The sequence below is a fragment of the Dermacentor variabilis genome, chromosome 4, assembly GCF_050947875.1.
Source record: "Dermacentor variabilis isolate Ectoservices chromosome 4, ASM5094787v1, whole genome shotgun sequence".
In the NCBI taxonomy this organism is placed as follows: Eukaryota; Metazoa; Arthropoda; class Arachnida; order Ixodida; family Ixodidae; genus Dermacentor; species Dermacentor variabilis.
The window spans coordinates 73,857,633-73,878,426 of NC_134571.1; the positions used below are offsets into that span (position 1 = coordinate 73,857,633).

The 20,794-nt window shown below is 45.7% G+C and overlaps 1 protein-coding gene across 1 annotated transcript; it reads right to left on the reverse strand.

Moving 5' to 3' along the window:
- Positions 1-10,195: 10,195 nt before the first annotated feature.
- LOC142579373 (alpha-tocopherol transfer protein-like) lies at positions 10,196-20,693 on the reverse strand. Its single transcript, XM_075689489.1, has 5 exons — positions 20,521-20,693; positions 19,194-19,445; positions 16,937-17,130; positions 16,169-16,279; positions 10,196-10,554 (listed from the first exon to the last, which is right to left on the reverse strand). The coding sequence occupies exons 1-5, from the start codon at positions 20,657-20,659 to the stop codon at positions 10,369-10,371; spliced, it is 882 nt and encodes a 293-aa protein (XP_075545604.1). The 5' UTR covers positions 20,660-20,693; the 3' UTR covers positions 10,196-10,368.
- Between the last annotated feature and the right edge of the window lie 101 nt (positions 20,694-20,794).

The following is a 20,794-nucleotide window of genomic DNA, read 5'->3' on the forward strand; positions in this document are numbered from 1 at the left end:
CATCGACAGTTTGACGCTCCTTTTCTTTCGCCCCCCCCCTCCCCCGTTCTGGCCGATCTCGTTCGAGTTTGTTTTTCCTTGGGGCTTAGCTCAATGGGAGCAACGACGTAGAGATCGTTGACTTCCAGTGGCGTGAACAAAGGTACGTGTGTGTGTGTGCGCGCGCGTGGGTGCATGCAGGGGCCATTTCGTCTCGGAACGCATCAGATCTTACTGCGAGAACAGTTAGGTGCTTGAAACTGGGTTTCTGTACTTTCCGTTGTGCGGCCGTCGTCGTCAGACTAGCTATTCATCCTCAGTTTCACTTTCGCGATGTAGGGAAAATAAAACAACATAACTTTGCCCATCGCTGCAATAAAAGCGCACTTCTGTGCGAATTTGCAGTTGCGAGCTGGAGGCGCTAACCACTGCAGTATGGCACAGCTTTGGTGCTAGACACTGCGGGCGGGGTGTTGCGCACCATGCTGAGGATGGCAACTTCTGCGCATGCGCTTTGGATGTTAGACTACAGGCAATATTGTACCAAACGATTACGACGTTATGCATATCCCAATAACAAAACAAGTCGTTCCTGAGAGCTCGGACGGGGTCTCCTGTGACATCTTCCTGCTGTCGCAGAGTTTGAAACAGGCAGTATGACTGAAGTACAAGCTGGTTTGCTTATTATTGTTTCATTTTCTTCGCGCCTATGAGAATGACAGAATACAGTTTAAACGTGCAGGCTGAAAACAGCCGCCGAAATCAAAGTCAAGGTGATAACAGCTTGCGAAGCTAACTGTGTATTGGATATGCAACAGATGACTGCATATAAAATGACCACAGTCCGGGCACTCATTCACCACCAGTGAGCCAAGGCCCACTTGTGATGAATTCGCAAATTTATTTTTTTAAAGAAAGTTATCACGACAGGCCGAGGGTGGACCTCGGGGAGCTCCCAATGGCCTTAGCGCTACATCTGCGTGCGCAAAGCCACTCGCCCATCATGTCTGTCGGTATTTCTTGGTGAGCATAGGCCTGTATTCACTCTTCCGATAGACAATGTAAACATCTTTAGAAAATCACCGCGTGCACTGTAAAAAAAAAATCGTGCATTTCGGATACGCAATCTTGGCAAGAAAAGTCAAATTCGTGAAATATATATAGTCACTGGCACTCTAATACATGCCTTAGTTTGTTCGAAAAATGATTCTTTTCTAAGCAAAATTTGCCAATTTTCATAGCCTCCCATAGCTCGAGCTTCGCGTTCGAATATTGAAAAATTTGGCAGCGAACGTACTTTACTTTATATATATATACTTATATATATATATATATATATATATATATATATTACAAAAGAAAACGTGTTCCGTGCATCGAGGGCACGTTAAAGATCGCTTGGTGGTCAACATTGATCCGGGGTGCCCCGCTACGGCGTTCCTCATAATCAAGTCGTGGTTTCGGCACATAAAACCCCATAATTCATTCATTCATTCATTCATTCATTCATGCTAGAGTCCGTTGCCTCTGCGCAGTGGTTTCAGGACCTGTTTGCAGCTCGCGCTCACCGGACACGCTTGTTGCTGCTGTGCAGATTTTGTTTTCTTGTGGAAAAGATAAGAATGATTTGTAATAAAAATACATGTCTGCGCAGCTATATGTTGAAATCAACTTGTGTCCGGTGAGTGGCGTTTGCAGGTTATAATGTATTTTATTTAACTAATAACGTCCTGCTTTCTACAACCTTTACGTCAATATTCTTCACGTCGATCACCAGTTCTTCAAGTCGATCTGTCGCTCGGAATTTCCGCTGCATATTACGCGATACACTAATACGCAAACTACACGATTTCTCGGTTTTGCCCAAAGTACGACGCAATTACATCAATAGCTTGCGCAAACTCTATGGCAACAAGACTTGTGAATCATCATCTCCCGCTTCGTTGGTTCACTTCGTTTACCTCAACAGTGTTTTCAGCAGTGCGCTATAATGACGATTCTGACAAAATTAGGTGGGTTGTGCGACGCGAACTGATAATTCATGCTTGGGCGTCCTTTCTGTCTTCGTCGGCGCTTAACAGTTACAAAGCGCGTGCCCACCGGCACGCCGTGATAGTTCAAGTAGCTATGGCATTCTGCGGCTAAGCACGGTTAAGTAGCGGGTTCGATCCCCGGACGCAGCGGCAGCAGTTCATGGGCGGCAGGATCCAAAATATATTGTGCACTCAGGCTTGGGCGTGCGTAAACATCACTCCAGGCGGTCAAACTTATCCAGCAGCCGTTCAATATATCTCACTGTTTCTTTGGTATGTTAGGCCTGGTAAATCAATCAAGTTCACGCATTGATGCAAGCACACGCGTAATACTCGACCGTTAAACATATGCGAACTATATAGGCGGTGACAACCTAAGAATACTGTGGCAAATACTATATCTCGAAGGGAATTCGCATAGCCCAGTTGCGTTCGCTTATTTGCGTAACGTCACGGTGGAGGCAAACTTCTTTCAATATCGGTGTCTATCGGCAACTATATTTCGGAGTATGAAGACCTGGGAGGAGCTCGCAACGAGCCCTTAAGTCGCCGCCTATACTAAAGCGCATGTGGGGATGTTTACGGTTATGTACACTTGCACTCAACTCACGAACAGCTGTCAGTGGGCATGTACCGGGTCGAACACTCATCTATTGAAAGCGTTACCAGACAACGACAACTGCAGACACACCCAAGCGAGTTTAGAGTCCAGAACGAATAACGCTGGGAAGCAGTGACGGCGAAGAACGATTGCTTTTCGGTGTGCGTTGTACAGTGCATTTTTCGCATTACCGCCAATGCTTGTATTTTTCAGCTTTGAACAGGTCAGCTTGTCGGTGAAACGACCAGCACCGCTTCCGGACTTCCGCGTGTTAGGCCAAAGTAACAATGCCACTGCAGAGAGACTCGGTCCACCGCTGTGAGCTTTTGCTTTCCGCGAGGGTATTTCTGGACGCTCCTCGCGGCACTTCCTCGTGGTGCTTCCGCGCTTGGAGGTAGCTGACCGGGATCTTGTCGTCTGCGGCACAATCCAAAGTCACGTGGCACAATCCAAAGTCGTTGCGCCATGTTGTTGCATAAAGAGGGAAAAGATAAGCGGCTTTGAACGCAGACAAAAGAAAGCAAAGCATCGCCTTCCGTTTGGCAAAAACTAACTGTTCTTTTCGTTGTTACATAACCGCGTTTCTGAAATTATAAGGACAACACTGTGCAGGGAGAAGGAAAACTGCATGGAAAATCACTCGAGTATCGCAGAGCTACTCTTTACATTGATTATTCGTATCGCTAGTATTATGCAACGAGCGGCGCCAAACGAAACGGCTCCCGGCAGAAAGCTGTTATCGCATTGCGCCGCTTCATTCACCTTCGCACCGTCGTGTAAAGCGGCTGCTTTACGGTGCAACACTCAGCATGAGAACAGTTAAAAGCGTACACCCACCAAGAAAGTTCATACAGGAGCCTTGTTCAAAATTATGAACAAGACTCCCGTGCGAGAGCCGAAACCTCTTTCACATTTATAAACTTTCGTGGTTGGTGTCCGCTTTTAACTGTTGTCACGTATATTCCCGGCCAGATGCGTTCCCATCCAATTCTTGATTTCAGCACGCAACATGGCTTTCCAGCGTGCCTGCTGGTTGACTCCTACCCCATAGAGTACTGCAGACATCAAGCGCAGCAGTGCATTACCAAACGTTCCACATGTATATACTTACCACGCATATCCCCGTATTTATCCGATTGCAGAAGCCGTTCTCTTCAAAACTTGTTCCAATTTACTTCTTTTAATGTATTTCAATCTCTTTCCTTCGATGATCGGGTACTTATTGAATCTATGGTAGTTTAATGGGCATTGTGACCCAGCGATCAGCGTGATTACGGCTAGCGTCCCTTTACAGGAAGTCGAAAAGAAGTTCAAGCTCTAGATACCGGCTATAGATGCCGATCTGTAGAGACGGGTTGCTGCCGGGTGGGTGACGGTGGAGAAATAATGTAGTCTACGGAGCGACGACCAGACAGCCAGCCATATTTCCTTATTCTACAAAACAACCAGGAAAAAATGTCGGGATAGTTAGTGCCTTGGGTTCGCCCAGTCGCGCTGCTCATAGGGTCGACTGAAAATGCAACCACTTTGCCACCGATTCTCAAACTCAGCGTCGTGGGCTTGAGCAGTATACTTCCGTTGATTAGGAACCTGCCGTGTACACCATTTTGCAGCAATGCGGCGCGACTACGGCGTGCATGCCTTCGCAGTGGTGCCGCCATGATTTAATTCCGAGTGCTAAGAGTGGCCGAACAAGGAATGTCCCTGGAGCCTCGAAAATTTAGAAGTGTGCTTTGAACCCCAGGCATTCTTTAGGGGCGACCACCGCATGCTCGTATTAACATGTAGTAGTACAGTTAGTACGTAAGCGTTATAGGGCTACTTCCCTCGAAAATCTGTCTGTCTGTCCGTCCACCTGTAACGGGTGACACGACCCGCTCGGTAGGTACACATGGAGTCCTGTGGCGCAGTGGCGTAGCCAGAAATTTTGTTCGGAGGGGGACTCACGTTGCAACTCGGGCTTATACAATTTGTCAAGGGATCAAGCAGGTGAATAATAACTGCAGTGCCATTGCCACAAATGCTGCAAACGAATTCTTGAACGCTACGCACTGTCAAGACAAATAAAATGTGTATTTTTTCATAAAAGAATATACTCGTATGTCCCGAAACCTGCGCCCGAAGTAACTGACATCAGTGTGTTCAATGGGGCTGGTTGGTTCATCTAAAAAACAGGAACAGCGCAACACAGGACGAGCGAGCAAGCAGGACAGAGCGCTGACTAGCAACCAAATGCTTTATTTGCAGAAGCAGCATATAAAGACATCATGAATGTGACAAAGAACATAAAAAGGACGATCAGAAGTATAACCGTCAGTGAAGAAGATAATCAAGTTTTTTTGTTGAGAGCGTAAGGAGGCATCGCTAAAGCATGTTTGCGAGCTGCTCTGAAGCGCTCGTGCGAGCACTGTTGAACAGAGCTTTTCAGCGCAAGTCAATAGACTAACATCAACAGGCTACCCGACCAGCGTGTTGTGTGGTGTTACTGGTGGCCTTGTAAAAGAGTTAAAGAACGCCGGGAAGCAAACTATGCAGTCATCGCCTTCGAGATCTAGGCTTGCCGTCATTCCTTTGAAGATTGCGGCCAAGGCAGGAGTGAGGGTGGTGTGCAATGCCCTTAATAAACTGAGCGGGTTGTGCAAAATAGTTAATAGGGAGGATACTGTCGTGCGCAAACGCTGCTATAAGAATCATGTTCGCGGCTTTATTGACTGTAAAACGCAGGTCGTCTATAAAATGCCGCTTGATCGTAAACATTCCTATATCGGGCAAACGGGGAGGTGCATTAATGATCGCCTGCGCGAGTATGCCTCTTCACTAAAAGGAAACCCGCACAGTCATCTGTAACACGTGTGGTTGCATCCCGATCTTTAAGAATTGCGAAATAATTGGCAGATATAGTGAAAAGCGTGCGCGGGAAATCATTGAAGCATTTTGCATGTTCAAAAGTGGCGACGCGTGCGTCAGTTCTGCGTCCCTGACGCTCTCAACAAAAGAACTTGATTATCTTCTTGACTGACGGTTATTCTTGTTATCCTCCTTCTTATGTTCTTTGTCACATTCATGATGTCTTTATATGCCGCTTCTCCAAATAAAGCATTTGGTTGCTAGTCAGCGCTCTGTCCTGTTTACTTGCTCGTCCTGTGTGGCGCTGTTCCTGTTTTTATTCGAAAAACTGATATCAATGCTTCCTTGTTTTTTGTCTATTGAATAAGTAAAGAAAATATCACATGAATTTTACAACTGTATCAGTTCGAAACCAGCAAAGCAGTGCATGCCGCTGATATGAAAAATGTAAAGGCCATGAAATGAACAAGTTGAGGACAAATATTTTAGCGAAGCTTTGTCATTCAAGAAACTTGTTTACATTTTTGTACACATGCAACGGCAAGGGAAAAATCCCAATGACGCTCTCTTTTGTTCCAGTGTATTGCGCAGGAGCAGCTATCACCGGTTGTGTAATGTACTTGCACCAAAATTATAGTCGGAACAGGGAGCATATATAAAAAGCAGGTGTTCTGCAAAATATACAAGGGCGAGTCAAATGAAAGTGAGCAAATGCGAATATATGACAAACGGGGTACGTTATTTAAAAGTAGTCTCCATGTGAGTTTAGACATTTGTCACAGCGATTCGCGTGATTCCCGTCTCATAAAACTCCTTGGGTTGCTGCTTCTAAAAGTTTAACTGACACTTTCACGTCATCGTCCGATATGAATCTGGTTCCCTTCAGCTGTTTTTTCAATGGCCCAAAATGTGGAAGTCGCAGGGTGAGAGGTCTGGGCTGTATGGCGGATGTTGCAGCGTTTCCCACTTGAACTTTGCCACTTTTGTATTAACCACATCAGTGACGTGGGAACGGGCGTTGTCGTGGAGCAAGATGACCCCATTTGTCAATTTTCCACGTCGTTGGTTCTTGATTGAGACATACAGCCGATCGAGCATTTCACAATATCGGAAACGATTGATAGTCTCTCCAGGTTTAGCAAATTCGATCAGCAATGGCCCCTGATGATCGAAAAAAAGAAGTCAACAGCACCTTTCCGGAGAAAATGACGGCCTTATTTGCATTCTTTGGTGGTGGTGAGTCCGAATGTTTCTACTTTAAGCTTTGCCGTCATGTGTCAGGCTTGTAGTAGTGACACCATGATTCGTCCCCGGTCACAATTGCAGACAAGAAGTCGTCACCCTCATTGTGATACCGAATCAGATGACTCAAGGTAGCGCCGAACCTCTCCGTCTTCTGGCCGCGGTTCAAAATCTTGGGCATGCCATTGCGCACAAAAGTGCCGATAACCGAGATGTTCATGATTTATGGTGTGAACCGAACCATGACTGATGTTCACGCGCCCTGCCAGCTCATCGAAACTTATCCTCCGTTCTTGTCTAATCAGCTCATGTACCTTTGCAATTGTGTCGGGCGTGATTGCACGATGGCTTTGACCCGGTCTTGGATGGCCTTTGCAACTTTCACGTCCTTCGTTGAACCGTTTGCTCCAACGCTTCACAGTGGCCAATGATACGCAATGTTCGCCGTACACGGCAGCCATGCGGTGACTAATTTCTTTTTGGGAAACCACCTTCAGCTGTCAAAAACCTCACGACACCAGGGTGTTCAACTTTTGCAGCATTCATAATGTCACGCAACCATGTTCATCCCAGTGTATGAGCGCATTAAAGAACATTTATCCTCACACCACCGTACACTTCGGTAAATCAGAGATGTCCGTGTGCTACGCGCATGCCTCGCAGATAAAGGATCGAACCATTATTGCGCGGAGTGGGTTGGCTCACTTTCATTTGACTCGCTCTTGTACAATATAAATGCGAAGACATAATATAATATACAAATGCGAAGATACAGCTTGGTAAAGGGCAAACAATCGTTACTGAAAACAAAGTTCACTGCACGTATACACAAAACATCGCCACAACATATTTAAATATACGTAAAAGTCTCCAATAAATATGCTAAGAAAAGGTTACTGTATATAATGCGTCAAACAGGGCAAACAAATATGTTGCGCAGTCACAGATCACAGAATCCCAAGCCCCCCGCCTCCCTCCACTGCCCTTGATGTATCGCGCGCTACGGAAGGCGGCGTGCTTCCTCCCCACTTTTCTTCCTCGCGCACAGCCACCATCGTCGGCTCACACATGCCACCCTCTCCCCCTACGCTTTCACCCGCACATACAGCATGCGGCGCGTGGTCACGATGTTGTCGCCCTTGGACTTTATACGGAATATGAGGGCGACGGCGACGGCACGAGTGGGCCTGGAGTGTCCATATAATTGCTATCGCAATAACATAATAAGAGTATCCGGCAAGTGAAGCGTCCCGTGGCCCATTACTTTCCTTTCCGCCAAAGAATAAGTAACAAAATCGAACTTTCACCATGCGACGATTCGCTGCGCAGCAAATGATTTTTTTATTTTTTTTTATATGGGGAGGGGCACCAAAATGAAGAAAAAAAGAACGCAAAGGAAAGCATGTTGGCCACAATCGAATGCCTACTTTGAGCACTGAATGTGGCTACCGAAGGAACATCGAAGAAACCGTGAGACGCTTGGTCCACAGAGAACCATACGCATACTGCTCGGCATCCTACACCGGCGAGACAAGACTTTCCGGAGAGGTTGCGCTCCAGCGAACGGGTTGCAATCCGTCGAGTCCCCACAATGATGGGGGCGAGCGACCATTGTTTCTTTTTCTCGTCTGCTAGCCAGAAAGCATTCAAAACTCTGTCAGGCCGAAATGCACTCGGCCAGAGAAAAACGAACGCGCACCGAAATGCGCCGCGCGGTGGTCGGGGCAACACGAGAAAAACGCATGCGCTCTATAGCTTGCTCTGCAGCCCGCGGGTAGCGAGACCAAGAAAATTGAAGAGTCTTAATGTATTCTCGCGAATAAAATTCAAAGTAGAAAAAAAATAGAAACGTAGACACCTTTGCTGGCTTTAGTGTCTGACGTGGATGCTCTGGTGCAGGTGAAAAAAAAAATTCACATTCTTTTCTGTGAAATGAGGGCACAGATGAATCACCACAACGCTTCGTCTCATCGGACCTCGCTGCGTCCTTTGTGAACTTCTCTGATAGTGTGTTCATTTCGGTTGTTTCGTTGTATGTTTCGATGTAAGACTTTAGAAAAGTCAACGCGCCTTTGACGTCAAATGTTTATAACAACATTAAACGCACAAAGTTCTGGAATTAAAGATCTAAAGCAAGACTTTGTAAATTTCAATGCACCTTTCGCATCAAAAGTTTATGAGAACTTGATACCCATAAAATTTCGGAATTGAAATTCATGCGCTCTGTAGATGCCGAAGCCTTCGCGAGAGGCCGCGACGAGTCCGCTCGCCATCAAAGCGCCCTTGAAGCTTTGTGCTCGGATGGGCCTCCTTGCGTTATGTGACTCCAGGTGCATGGCCGTTGCCACAAAATCCAGCCCGAGTTCACACTGTTCGCGCTGTTCACACTGTTCACACTGTTCGGAAAAAGACATCCTAGACAAAATTCAGAATGATTTCCGGCGCCGAGGGCTGTTTGGATCGGCGGTGCGGGACAGCACGAAAATATTACCGCGGGGGAAGAGGGGGGAGGGCTTAAGCCCCATAAGCCCCCCCCCACTCCCCGGCTACGCCCCTGCTGTGGGGGATATATATGACAATGCCTTACGACCACGTATGAATACTGTGATGTAATATTATGTCTATAGAACACTACAGTTACAGTCGGCATAGACAGAAAGTTGGCTACTCCAGTCGGCGCAACAAGTAGCGCTACCATTTTACGCAGGAAAACACAAAGATTATAAAGAAAGAAAATTTAAATATTTTACTTAGGAAAAATACTTTTACTTAGGTTTTACTGAGGAAAGTATTGGCAAATAAGCAAATGAAAAGGACACAGCAAAGACAAGCCTTCATTGCGCTATTGCACCCAAAAAGGTCGCTGTATTGCAATCCACGTGCGGGGTGGTCATATTTAAGATTCCGGCAATTTTCAAAATGGCCTGCGGTAGGTAACATAATTCTTATCCTTGAGCTGGATTATGCGAAGAGGCGCGCATTACTAGCACGAGAAATGGAAGCACATATGTTCAACTCATTAACGAAAATTCACTAACTACGTATTTATCTACTTCACCGAACATATCGCAATTTATGAATTGTAGCCGGTGAGGTAGTTAAAGTATTCAGCCGAAATGAATCACCTGGTTGACACCAGTTTTCGAAGTGTCGGACGAAATACGTGGGCGTTCCAGTTACTTTCGTACTTCAATGCATAAATGATCGTTTTGTTAAAAATTTAAGTTGAACAACGGTGCATTTCTACGCCGAGCTTGATGGGGCGTATCTCTAAACTGGTGTCATTCTGTAAATTCATTCCGAGTGAATGCGCCTTGCAAACGTACAGGCTACAATTAGTAAATCGTAACACGTCTGTAAAGTAATTTAAGAAGTTGATTGGTGAATTTTTTCTAATTAGTTGAATATGTGTTTCGATTTTTCGAGCAAGTAATGCCCGCCTCTCGGAATAATGCAATCCAAGGACTAGAATTGTTCCATCTGCGACTGCCGAGATTTAAAGATTCTGGAAAACTTAAAACGTATCACCGCGTATAACGTGAGCTAATGTCGCTTACGCTACTGGAGATATTAAGCTAAGCAAGCTCATTTTAACGAGCCTTGACCACAAGGAACGTGATGCCTTCATAACAAACAACTCGTATTGCTTATGACTCAGTTCAATGGCTACTTCAGGCTGTCTGTGCGGTAACCGAATCGGCTGATGTGCTCGAAATAGCTGTGAGAGCTCTTCACGTCCTTTTCTAGCCTGTAGTAGTCGAAGTCTTCGTGCGTGCCGCCATATTCCACGGGTATGACGTCAGCTGGAAGTACACCGTGAAGCTTTTGCAGGTCTCCGCCCACAAAGTAGATCTGAAATAAAATCAGGCGATATTTATTTTTCTTAAAATAACTTGTTTGTGATCGACTTAGAAGTCTGTCTTGCTTCTAACCATAACATAAACATCCATATCGCCGGCACGACGTCTTAGACATTATGTGGTTTCTACTCATCGGTAATGCACCAGATGACACGTGCGAACAAAATTCAAGTCGGAAAAATAGTTCTGCTCCATCGGTGTAGAATAGAAACGAAACACTCAATATATGGACAAATTTTGTCACTGATCCAAGCCACTTGCAACATAAAGCATCAGTAGTTCTTTCAATGAATGAATGAATTAATTAATTAATGGTCGGTTAATTACTTATTGGCCTATCAATCAATCAATTAATCAATCAATCAATCAACTTTATTTTGTTTATTTCACAAACAGACAGGAGCTGCGAATGAAGGGTGCCATTCGGCAGCTTGGCGAGCCCGCTGCACCCATTACAAGGGTTCACAGCAGCACACAAATAATTATACATTAAATCAAAATAAACAAATAACTAAAGGTCACATCGTTAAAGTAACAAGATGGCAAATATAATCACAATGCAGAAAGTAATTATACCAATAAATTATACTCTCGCGTTTACAGGTTTCAAGCAAAGTTTGCTTGAAGCACAAGAAAACAAATCGAAATTAATAGATTCACAGTGACTGAGAAGATATGGCAGCGTATAGAACACGCGCAGCATTCCCGAGTTTTAAGTGCGCGGTTCGTACTCATCCATATTCCGCCTCTGCTTGTCTCATAACCTTGTTTTTATTTTTTTCTCTCTCTAAACAACAAATTGCTGTCAAAAACTCTAAGTTTCCTTTAATTTCAAATTTAAATCGCACACTCAATCTATAATGGCACAAATGGTGGATTCTAACGATACGAGCACTGATAAGTAGGTGCCCCAAAAAGGGTTATATATGCATGTCGAATGAACATGTTTTGCCTTATGTATGTATTCTTTGCAGGTTAGAAAACGTCGCGTTACCACAGACTAGTACACAGCAGGTTGAGTGAGACTAAAACAAAGAATTATAGACAAGTAATTTCACCAGTGTCGAGAGAAGCTGTTTGAAGCAATCGACTATTCCTCTTATGCGAGCAATCTTTTGGATTGGGAGATTTACATGGCTATCACAGGACATGCTTGCAGAAAACGTACGCCAGCCCTAGGCACTTAAAATGATCAATAAGTTCAATGCTACGACCGTTTAAAACGATATCTACATTATGGAGGGATTTATTTGTTGTTCGGCCTAAAAATAATAGCTTTTGATTTGCTCTCAATAATTTCCATACCGTTAACTAACGACCATAATGCTAGTTTTTTACCGTGTCAGTACAGGTTATGCACTGACACGGTACAAGGTTAAGGTTACGTATGTTATTACCAGAAAATAAAATGCTGGTGTCATCGGCATATGTAATATACTCCGCACTAAAATTTTTTTACGTACCACATCATTAATATAAAACATAAACAATAAGAGACCTAATATACTCCCCTGCGGAACTCCGCAAAGTACCTTCATAATCTTTGAACCTGATTTATTTAAATAAATAAATAAATAAATAAATAAATTTGAACCTGATGTATGTATTTCGACAATTTCTTGCCAGCGCATTACCAGCAGGTCTTTCCCGACTAAAGTCTTCGGCAACACTGGTGGGCACCGACAAAGAAAATGTTCATAACACTATGTAGCGTTGCTGCCAATAGTATTCAATTCTGTATTCACGTTTTTTTTTTCTTTCTTTAGTTTGTTGATTGACACTGCGACCGTTTACTGTTGACGAACGCGAATCAAGAGTGCCGGATATAGCTAGTTTATTGTGCTGCAACATTAATAATTCCGTACAGCATTAGCTGTTCCGACTTCTGTGTAGCTGACTGGTTTTAAAGCGAGTAGCTTTCTCTGGCTCTTGCGGCCGTTTTCGTGGTAGGTCGGTGGTACGACGTCAAGTCGGACTTGGGGGAGGGAAGGCGAGGAAATTCGCCAAGGAACAGGGCACGGGCACTCGGGCGAGGGCGGCGGGAGGGGCGGGGATAGAGTGGGGAGGGGGGAGGGGGCTGATCACTTACAATGGCAATCATCATCCATGGTTTCTGCACAGTTCTTGTTTTCCTAATTCTTTACCGAATTTCAGTTCATAGTACGAAGAGCGTTGCGGTAAGCCAAGGCGAACGGTTCGAGTAAGCACGTGAGGTCTACTCACCTTACAGAAAGAAGAAACAAGCGCAAATCAATCCAGAGTATTGTGCAGCGTAACAAACAAGTACACGTAGCATACTGAGGGGACGATAGCAATGAATGAGCAGATAAATACATGTGAACGTATTGAGCAACAACAAAGTTACAGTGACAATAGAAAAATAACTACAACATTTGGTTGACTGTATAAACTAACTTTCTCGCTTAGCTCGCCCTGTCCATCAAAAACGTATCTTTAAGCTCAGTACTTCTGCATTTCCTTAAACAGCAAGGTTTCCTTGGAGCTCTTCGTAGCAATGAGACTGCTAACTGACGGTGTTGGCGCACCATGGGGGCTATGAGATACGACACACGTCGTAGTTCTGGGCTATGGATTACCTTCTACTCGCAGGGTTTATGTAAGGTGCTCCTAAATCTAAGTTCACGGGCGTTTTTTTTTTGCACTCCGCCCCATCGAATGAGGTGCGCCGCGACCGGGAGTCGAACCCGGGATCTCGTGTCCAGCAGCAGAGTAAATAGCCACCGGTCCGCAGTGACGAGACGCTTCTGCGTCACCCCCAAAAACGTTAATGTTGCGAAATTTGTATGAGTGAACATTGGGAGACGAGAATGTGTGCTAGAAGTCAGAGAGATTTCATTGAACTCGCGATCAAAGGTGGGCGACATCAAGAGGTTCCCACTTCAGGAGGCCGAACTAAACCTCAATTTGACCTACACCGCGCAAAGTGAGTTGAGGTTGAGGTGAGGTCACCGAGTGGCAGAAATTCCGTGAGTAAGGTCAGCAGTGTTGACCTCAACCTCTTGAGTGAATTTGAGGTAAAGTGACGTCGCACGCTCGGTGAGGTTGAGTTTTGAAGTCAGTCTTTTTTCGCAGCTGCTCTCACGCGTGCCTGCTCCTCCTGGAGAAGTCACTCCAGGCTATTATTTCAACTTTCCCTTAGTTTAAATCTTTACGTGCTTAGCGCTATGTCTACGTACGAGTATCCGCCCCGAGAAGCTCGAGTGGCGTCCTGTAAAACACGTGACGTCACCTGTGGAACACCGCACTGCACGCGCGCTCGCAACAGGAAGGCTGCTTGACGCAGTTCGTTGACCTCCCCGGCTCGACTTTTTAAACCCCGTAAATCTTCTAGTTTGCCTCCAGTGCACTGGTCTATTTTAGTATACCATGCGCCGCGAGATCGAGCGGAAGGAGGTGTAGCGTCGCAGGCCGTCAGAACTACGCTTAAAAAGTGTATCGCTACTCGAATCGTGTGCCATAGTTATCAGTGTGCATGCATGCCCACGCCGTCGATGCATGAATAGCTTGCGATGGTTTTGTTGCGTGGTTGCTTTACACTTAACACAGCTTGTCTGCGCGCTCTGCCCTATCTCTAATGATGAACTGCAGCACTGTAAGTTGTGCTGACCGTCTCTGCACTGTAATAAATTCAATGCTTGTGCACAGCGCGCCATGCTCGGTCGGACGCACGCTCTGTAGGCCAATCTATTCATTTTTGTCGTCAAGCGCTCGAAGAACGTATTACGGAAGCCGGTCGATGACGTTATGAAGAACTTAGGTAGTCGCTGCGAAGCATATAATACTGTGATCCAGCAGCAGGGTGACTAAATCAGGCATTTACTAGAATGTGGCATTCGCGGTAAAATATGAAGGTAAGTACGGGACGGATCAGCAGTGGTAATTGGTCAGGGACGATGAAACCCGAATGTGCAAAGAATGCAGAGAGTTAAGAAGGCATCAAAACATTGTAGCGCGTAGTGCCAGGTCCCACGTTTACCTGATATTCTTGCACGCATTGCAGGTACAATGGGGAGATTCCCCACTTTTCGTTTATGAAGTCATGTTCTAGGGAAGTATATTACAAAGTCGGCGCAATTGTAAGGTTTCAGTGCGATAAAATAAAACAATCCGTAGCGGAGCGCCGCTGTTTAGATTTCACTGCGTACTGTCAAATGCTGTTTACAGTATTTCGACGGTAATCAAATATATGGAATCTCTAGTATGTCTAAACGCGCGGGCAAAAGTAGGTGGAAAAGCAGACGACGCTAGATATAGGAATGTGCCACAGTGCTGACACGCCTTGAAAATTTAAGCTCGACTAACTCCACCTTGTCTTTAGTCATAAGAACGGCACTTCATAGAAGCCTCCGCTCGGCTTTTGAGCGCTATCGGTCGGCGAGCGTGTCAGAAACAAATAATACAAAAATATCTCACATTTTATGCAGAACTTCTTCTTTTTTTTTTTGCCTTGGGCAGGGCGCACAGTTCGCGTGCGCAATTTGCCCAACAATTTACGTTATTGGAAACTGAAAAATTGAAAGGTCTGGCTATTTGATATGCGGCTACCAGGTCATTAGTTTTTTTTCTATTATCATTAACGCATCTGCGCACGCGTGTAACTTGTATATCGAGTGTTTCAACGAAAACTAACCAAATTTTGTTGTTGTTTTAAATTGCTTCTGGCAGCTAAGGCAATTCTAGTCCATGAGCTGGTCCACTCGAAGAGCTGGAGCATTACTTAGTAAGTGGAACGACAGGGAATTTTTCCATAAGTTTGACGGCGCATATTTCGTAAATGGTGTCATCCACACAATTCATTTCACGTCTCACTCGCTAGAATATGTAAATTGCAATATGCGCCATGAGGTAATTATTTAAAAAGGCAATAAGTGCATTTTTTCTGATTAGTCGGTTATGCAATACCGATATTTTGTTCAAGTAATGTCCGCCTCTTCGAGTAGACCAGCTCATGGACTAGAATTGTGCTACCTGCCGCAGGCAAGTTTTAAAAGTGTTTAAGGTGTTCGCTGAAACACCCTGAATATATTTCATGACGATGTTTTGGCAAAAAAGACTGTTGATAGCGACGCTTGTTCCGTGTCCACCCCATTTCCTGTCGTGCCGTGTTTTCTGTCATGCCTGCACAGACTGCGAGAGTTGCGGCGTCTGCGCATGTATTTTGGAGCCCACAACAGGCAATACTCTGCCGAAGGATAATGACGTTGTGTGCATTGCATAGAAGTCTTTGACAAGGTGACGATATCCACTGTGAAATCCTGCTGCTGTCGCAGTAAATGAATTTCGAGCCAGAGGAATCACTGAAGTCTGGTTATCTTCCTTCTCTTCAAACGAGCAGTTTTCTTCGCGAGGAACGAGTGTGCGTGGGTTATGGGTAAGATTATGTGACATACTGGTGTATGGGCCTATCTTTGTGTAACATATAGATTGGTTTCAACGTTCTTTTTTTATGAAGCAGCCTCCACCCTGCAGGTTTTCCCAAAGTAAACGTGACTGATATATGTCACAACACGTGCTTGCTACGAAAAAAAAAAATTGGTTGCGCAAAAAAGAAGAAATCACGCTACAGCGAGCGTTTAACAACTCACCCGTTGTAGAAGCTTCGACTTCAGAAAAGGTTTGACAGCAGCGAAGACAATTTCGTACGCAGGGGGATTATTGATCACGTAGATTGCTTTAATGCGTACCGGGTAACAATCCTGGAATGAAAATGACAAGGAAGTTTCAAGTTCCCAATTCGCTCTTGGGCACCGATTCTCGGCACAGTATAATTCCTTTCATGGCGACTTGGTGAAACACCGATGTGCACTAGTAATTTACTAATATGTGTAAAACGAGGCACTTTGAATGCAATGAGGCACACTTACATGCACGTCGTGCGAACGGTGTAACGTACGTGACGCAGAAAAACGTCAACGCTAGTTTCGTAGTTAGTGGAGCAATAATAGGGGCGAAAATGAGCGCTGGAATCGAGAGCATTGTGATGTTTGCATATTTCCTTGGCACGCCTGATCTATTCTCATGTCGTGGTATATCTGATTATACTTTATTCAAGAGCTTCTCGTCTAGTGGAGATACCGAGTACGTAGACGTGCAGGAGTATATGCGGCTGCTGCACACTGTTCGCACAAACCAGCATGTGAGCTAATCGTATCGTTCAAACTGTCGAAGATAAAGGTGCGAGATATGCGTCTGAGAATCGTCACATTGTCGTACGACAGTCGCACCATCAACAGCGTCTGATAACTCTCCTACAGGGCTTGGACGGTTTCCTACAGGTTCCAACAAACTGCTGTTGCTCAAAGCGTTTCCATTCGGTTTTCTGCAATTGCGCACGGCACTCGCCTTCTATATACCTGCATAATGTGAGCCGTCTTCTTGACGAATCCCGGCGTGAAATGGGCCATGTGCATTATGCGCAGATTCTTGAGGTCGAACACGCACACGACTCCCCGAACCTGCGTTTCTTCATCCAACAGTGCCCACTCTGCCATCACCAGCGCTGACCTCATGAGGTCGGTTACCGAGCACACGCCGGTGTTCCATGAACCTGGAAATAACGGGGTACCAAAATATGTGCTCGTCCGACAGGGCCTTGCTATCAGAAGTGATAGCAAGGCCCTGTTCCGATAAGATATGCGATGGAGAGGAAATATAATGTGAAAAAAATCTAAATGGTTTAACGGGAAGGGCATCTGATTGGCTACCGTGCTGAGGGGAAAGGGGAGGAGAGTTAAAACGACGATAGAAAAGGAACATATGCTTGCGCAATTAGAATGTCACGCGCCCAATGGAAACCACTCTGGCTCACTTGACCTCAATAACGCAACAGTGCATTCAATTCAAAGGCCCCGGTGCGCCGACGAGTGGCGTAGTAAGCACTTCGATATGTTCTGTGCACAATACGCAACCAGTGCTAATGCAATGTAAAGCAGTTGCCTCTATGCCTCACAGTGAGGATGGTCACACAAAAGATGAAGGGTAATGAGAAAGGCTATTTAGTTTCTAACTGGTCTCTTGTACTGCTTACTCAGATATTTGCAACCTTCACGTGATCCACGAAGACCTACCTGGAAGATGGAGCATATTCACCGACTCGAAGGCAGTTCTGCATTGTTTGCTATCCGCTCTACTTCGTGGACCACAAGACCAACTTGTGCTAGAAATAAGGCAACTATATCACCAGCTAGCAGAGAAAGGATATGAAATCACTTTTCAGTGGCTCCCAGGCCACTGCGGCACCTAGGGCAAGGAAAACGCCAATGAGGCTGCTAGGAGGGCTCACGAAGATGCCGTGAAGGAACTCCTCCCCCTATCAAGAACTGACGCAGCAGCAAAGCTTCGCATACAAGCGCGTGATGCCACACGATTCATGTCGAACACACCAGCTTACTGACATACTCGAATGCATCCCCCCGACTACGCATTCCATCTGGACTATCCCGAATCGAGACAAGTAGGAGTGTCTTTCACGAATGCATTTGCTTGCCGCATCAGAATGACTTGAAGTGCTACCTGTGATAGTTGCGGCAACGAGGAAACAATCGAACATATCCTCTGTTATTGTACTCGCTATACAGCTTCCAGAGACAGTCGCTCGATCGTGACGGCGTTAGCACGCCTCGATGACCGGCCGATTTCTGAGCACACAATCTTAGAGTGCCGGCTGATGCGACCTTCCCACCAGAGGGCGATGAAGGCGCTACTGAGATTTCTTCGGCCAAGCGACCTGCTTGAACGACTGTGACTCTCCTGCGTTCCCGCGTGTGTGTGTGTGTGTGTGTGTGTGTGTGTGTGTGTGTGTGTGTGTGTGTGTGTGTGTGTGTGTGTGTGTGTGTGTGTGTGTGTGTGTGTGTGTGTGTGTGTGTGTGTGTGTGTGTGTGTGTGTGTGTGTGTGTGTGTGTGTGTGTGTGTGTGTGTGTGTGTGTGTGTGCGTGCGTGCGTGCGTGCGTGCGTGCGTGCGTGCGTTTCCAATCGTTTCCCTCTCTCACTCTTTTCATGTGTCTGCAGCTTTTAAGATCTTTCTGTCTCCCCTTACTCCTTCCCCTATGCAGGGTAGCAAAATGGATATCTATCTTCTGGTTAACCTCCCTACCTTTCTCACCTCTTCTCTCTCTCTCTCTCTCTCTCTCTCTCTCTCTCTACAACCTGATTTGAAACGCAGACATACTGCTTGTATGCAGCGAATAAGCGTTGAACGCTATAAACAAGTCGCTGTTTTTGCTGTCTCTTTATCGCTGATGATCGGACCTACTATGCCCATTCGTTCGCTTTTAATTTCTTTTTTTTCTTTTGTGTCATTAATAAAATGACCCGCTGCGCAGGACCATACGCATATCTAAGTGGATTAAAATACTTGGAGCCCATCCAGTGAAATGTATCGTTAAATATTATACAGGTCAGGGCCGCAGTAATGACGTACAGTGGTTCGTTTCACTCATTTCTATTTCTTTCTTACCACCCACCGCTCAGGAACTGCTGATGCCGATCATAATGTACGCGTAGCGCTGCCCAGACCACTGACCAAACGCGAAAAGGACTATTGCAATAGAATTATTTATCCCGGCCCCTGGGCCTTCTGCAAGCGAGTTTGGGGAGGAAGAGACGTCTCACCAAGCTTTATAACGGCCACTCTTCTTCCCTCGGGGTCCTTCCTCTTGGACACCATCATGAGCCTATGGTCAGGCAACACTGCGCCGAGAGGCACCGTGTACGGAGAGAGGTTCTTGAAGAAGTCTCCCGACGTTTGCTTAACGCGGAAGTACTTCTGGATGTTCTTGAAAGCCGCTTCCTCGCTGTACTTGCGGGCCCGCAGAAACTTGACCAGAAATCTGTCGTCCGTTGGACAAAGCAGTGACTTGTCCCCTGCACGAAATGACAAAAAAAGAAGCTTTAGAAATCGGGTACTTACGCGGGCTTAGCGTATCAAGATAACGTCAGTGGCAACGCGCGCACGCAGAACCCAAATTATTTAATGGTTCTATTGTTTCTATTGTTCGTGTACTCTTGTACGCCAGGTTGTTTGTGTCCCCTAACTTCGGATTTCCTATTCCTTAACCTCTCTAGTAAATAGTTGAAAAAGAACGGCCCTCTTATTTTCTGTACTGAACATTCTTTGCCTCAGATAGCAGTCATTCATGTGTATTATCAGGGCTTCTTTGGCAATCGTCACATTTTGGTATCGTGACTCTACATAGTTCTGCAGAAATTCCAGCTAAGCAGTAAAACCACTGGTCCCCAGGGCAATAAGACATGTCAGGTCAGCGAGAGAAACAAATAACAAAAAGAAAACTAAGAGTAACCAGCATATTTAGCAGCATCAAAATACAGAAATTAGTAGGAACAATGCAGTAAGACACTTTCTACTGTTACTGCGATTTCACAAGAGACAAAAGAGACCCTACAGCCTTCCACAATCAATAGGCAAGGGTCCTGAGTGCATGCTCATCGTACCTAATTTGCTTTAAAGTATGTAGCTTTACTAGGGCCGTAGGATGGTGTGGGTCCTGTCAGTGAGACCTTCCGAGATATTCACATCTTCGAACACCAAGGGTAACATACATTTTCGCTGTATTCTGCTTAAGTTGTCACGCTTCGCGCATGCTATGCAAAAGCAGCCTTATAAACACGATGGAAATAAATTCTGCAGCTTCGTTTGCATAGTGCACAATGCAAGAAGCTCCCAAGGTCAAGGAGTTGCCATGAGGTCTTCTTCCCTATGACAGCGCTCCATAGGTGGTCTACTTAGGCATAATACAAAGCCAGTAAAGGAGCTCTGTTGACTTGAGGAGGTTGTCACCAGCGGCGCATAAGCGGTGGCCAACGCCTAGGGACTTCGATGTAATTTAATGGACCCGAGCGTATGACAAGACTGAGCGGGCATTCTAAAAGCAATTCAAGAGAAACCTTTCAGGTGTGAAATAGGTCCGGAGCTACTCACCGGCGATGAGCTCTCTTAAACGCGACAGGCAGCGAACCTTGACCTCGGCCGTCTCGCCGAGTTCGACTTTGGCGACATGTCCGAGGCCGGGCGCCGATGCTGCTCCCTTTCGCGACGCCGCAGAGTCAGTGTTCGTCATGGCCTTCCCCGAGTTCCCTGCGTTGCGAAGGTGGTATGGGTATGGTCTGTCGCGCGCTCGCCAAACACACATTGAAAAAGAAAAGCGTGCTGTCACGCGCTCGGGGCAGCCTTCTAGAAGAAAACGAAGAGATTC